Source organism: Otolemur garnettii, unplaced genomic scaffold (assembly GCF_000181295.1).
Source record: "Otolemur garnettii isolate 467f Iridium unplaced genomic scaffold, OtoGar3 scaffold00055, whole genome shotgun sequence".
NCBI classification, from domain to species: Eukaryota; Metazoa; Chordata; class Mammalia; order Primates; family Galagidae; genus Otolemur; species Otolemur garnettii.
This window is the reverse complement of record NW_003852450.1, coordinates 3588467-3592013: the sequence shown is the minus strand read 5'-3', so window position 1 is coordinate 3592013 and position 3547 is coordinate 3588467. Positions and strand designations below refer to the sequence as shown.

Below are 3547 nucleotides of genomic sequence, written 5' to 3'. Positions count from 1 at the left end.
ACTGTGACCTTAGGCAAGTCACTTCTCTGTGCTCTTTCATCTGTGAAACGAGATGCTCGTACACACATTTTTCTTTCTTTTTACCTGCAGCAACTTTCCTTCAACAAGAATTTTTTGTAGAAACCTCATAAATAAGGCATAGTGACACTCTGCTGTGGTTAAAGCTGGGGGCAGCGCCTTTGAGCCCAGGCCCCAACGGGACCCTCTGTGGAGACCCCGAGGCACATCTCTGTAATGCCAGGTCTCCACAGATGCGCTCTGTAGGCTGTGGCACCCCAGGACCTGTTCCTAGCCGAGGCCTGAGCCTGCTGGATGGCTGGGACTCCCAGCCCACCCTGGTAGGCCTCTGGGATGGGAAAGGTCCTCTTCTAGCCACATCTGCCCAGTTGGGGCTTCCTTTGTGAGGGTCATTTTCTGGTGGGGTTGCTGTGCTCAACGGGGCCTGGTCTCTCCACAGGGGGCATATTCTGCCTTTGTGTACAGCTATGCTGTTGAGAAGCCCCTGTCTGTTGGACACAAGGAGGCAGGTTACCTGCCCAGCCTCTTTTGGGGTTTCATCACCCTGGGCCGACTGGTCTCCATTCCCATCTCCTCTAGAGTGAAGCCAGCCACCATGGTTCTCATCAACGTGGTAAGTGGCCGAGCCTCCCTTTCCTTCTTAGAGAGCCAGAAGAACCTGTCTACTTCTGGCCTTGCCACTGCGCCGGGACCTGTGCCCAGGACTGGAATCTGCCAGCAGGTGGAAATGTAGAAGTGGAGGGAGGAGACAGGGAGGAGGATATAAAGAAGGGAGGTGGAGCCTGCTTTGGTGACCATGCAAAATCCCTCCACCTCTCTGGTCCTTTGATGTTATGCTCTTAAAACCATAAAAGGAAAGGGCCACAGGAAGTGTGTGGAGCAGATTCCACCTGCCAGGCGTATGAGGGGAGCAGGGGTCAGCCTTGGCCCTCCCTTGTTTACCTTGGTGCCTAGCTGGTCAGAGCTATCTGGTCAGTGGTGGCCAAGGATGCCCCACCCTTCAGAATCACTACCTCTAGGCTTGGGCCTGGGAATTTGCATTTTTTGTCTCTGCTAGGTGATTCTAGTAGCCAGACTGGCATGTGAGATGAACCTTTAAGGAACTGGTCTGCCTGGGAGGCAGGAGATCTGGGCCCTTGCAACGGGTTGAGACTCTTGCCCTGGTGTGCCTCTGTGTCACCATCTATAACAAAGGGGTCCAGATTACAGACTCCCGTGGGGTTATCTAGTCTTGAAGCTAGGCTTGAATCACCTCTGTAACAACCCTTCCAAGGGGCCCACAGAGTCTGCTTAAATTCCTCCAGTGATAGGGACTCACCATCTTTCCAAGCATCCCAGTACACTGTAAGAAAGTACTTCCTTGGTTGAGTGTCTAGCGGAGAAACTGCTTGGGTTTGGACATATGCTGGGGCAAATCCCAGGGAGAAAGGCCCTTAGATTTGACCTCCTGCTGGTTGAAGACTTTTAAGAAAGAACTTTCAGTTCAACATAGATGAGAGGTTTGGTGGGTGGAAACCAAACTCAAGAGCCTGAGGAAGGTTTCTCTGCATATATTTCTAAGTTGAAGGGAGCTATGTTCGATGGGACTCGTGGTGGCACGAGCCCGTCTGCAGGCAGAGGATAGAGGGAGGATGGCCGTGAGGATGAGGAGTCCATTTAAGTATCATTGTGGGGGAGTAACTGAATGAGGAGGGCCCTGCTGGGGCAGCGGAGGGGCAGAGGAGGGATGAAGAAAGTGCTGCGCTTGGGAGGGAAGAAGGTCCCGTCCATGGAGCGGGGGTAGGGGGATGCAGGGAGGTGGAAGGTTCTGGAAGTCTGAGAAGTAAGAAGAGGAAGGGCCCAGGCACAAGTGGTAGCCAGCCTGCCATCTTCTTCTAGACAGGACATAGGCCAGCTGCTCAGGCGAGATGGGTGGGACTCAGGTTTGGGAGAATAAGGAAGGCCTGAAGCATCTGCCTGTGTTAAGCACTGTCCATAAACACTTCCATCGATTTGATTGATTGATTGATTTTTTTGAGACAGAGTCTCACTATGCTGCCCTCAGTAGAGTGCTGTGGCATCACAGCTTACAGCAATCTCCAACTCTTGGGCTTAAGTGATTCTCTTGCCTCAGCCTTCCAAGTAGCTAGGACTACAGGTGCCCGCCACAACACCTGGCTATTTTTTGGTTTCATTTGTCATTGTGGTTTAGCAGGCTCAGGCTGGGCTGGAACCTGCTAACCTCCATGTATGTGGCTGGCGCCCTAACTGAACTATGGGCGCCGAGCCTGATTTGATTTTTCTTTTTTTTTAATCAGATTCCTGGGCCCAACCCAGACTGAGTGAATCAGAACATCCAGTGGGAGGCCTGGCCATCTCTTTGTTTAACCAGCACCTCCAGGGAGTCATATCATCAAACAAGTTTAAGAAAATGCTGTCTTAGAGCAAGAGACTCCCAAATACATGAAACTGACCAGAGGTGCTTTTAAAAAATACAAGTTCCTGGGCCCCTTCCCCAGAGGTTCTGATGCAGGAGGTGTGGAGGGGGCCTGGCCCTGAATCCTTTGGGAATCTTTCCAAGTACTCTTGCTGGGCACCCTGAGCAAGCCTGCATGTGCAGGTAACTGTCATATTCACTGTGACTACTTCCGAGGAGCCCTCTCATGGTTAAGGTATTGGTCACCCTGTGCTCAGCGTTCTCCTGAGCTCAGCCACCACTTCCTGGCTCTGTGTACATAACCCTGCTGGGGACAGCCAGGGTGCCGAGTTCTATGAGGCAAGGGGTACTACTTTCTGGGAGTTAGGTTGGCCGGGGCACTTGAGGGTGTGTCCTGCACAGAGGGTGGGCGAGTGGGCCGGGGCGGCAGGGAAGCAGGCTGAGAGCCAGGCTGAGTCACCGGCTGAGGCAGGGGCTACGCGGCGTGGGACAGAGTTGGCAGGCAGAGTGATAGTTCACCCTCGGCGTATTCAGTCTTCTGCTAACAAGGCTAAAATAAGGCAGTTGAGTATCTTTCACACTTCCCCAGATCTAGAGATTTTCAGGGTGACTGTCTCTAGGTACATGTGGACATACATGTGGTTTGGACGTGGGGTAGCCAGCTGGTGAGAGAGGAGTGGGGACAGAGGAGTGCAAGCCCTGGCATCAGGCCTGGAAAGCTGAGCACTGAATATCAAGAAGGCACCAATTCCATGAAGGCAGAAGGGGAGCAAGTCCTGGCAGAGGGTGCTGCTAGCTCAAAAGCCCCCAAAGAGGAGGGTGAGGGGAGCATGGTGGGAGGGCAGGAGGGGTAGCGGAAAGGGATGAGGCTGGGCATACAGAGGACTACATCCTGCAGGGTTTGTAGGCCAGGTTTTAGATTTCATTCTGAGTGTGCAGGAAGCTGATAGAAGATTTTAAGCAGAGGATGGATTTAATCTGCAGTCCAATTTAAAAGTGCATTCCAGTAGTTCTGTGGAAGAACAGACTGTAGGGGCAGGAGTAAAGCAGGGAGGTTACCCAGATGTCTGCTGCCATAGTCCTGGCACGAGAGGGAGGCACCTTGTGTGGGGT

General features: G+C 52.8%; 1 protein-coding gene across 2 annotated transcripts in view; it reads left to right on the top strand.

Annotated features, from left to right (window-relative positions):
* Window positions 1-3547, top strand: part of MFSD4A (major facilitator superfamily domain containing 4A) — a 33930-nt gene that overhangs the window by 16509 nt on the left and 13874 nt on the right. For both annotated transcript variants that reach the window (XM_003792228.3, XM_003792226.3), the window contains one exon: window positions 458-631. In XM_003792228.3, the coding sequence (XP_003792276.1) occupies window positions 458-631 (174 nt within the window). The remainder of the gene's footprint in view (window positions 1-457; window positions 632-3547) is intronic.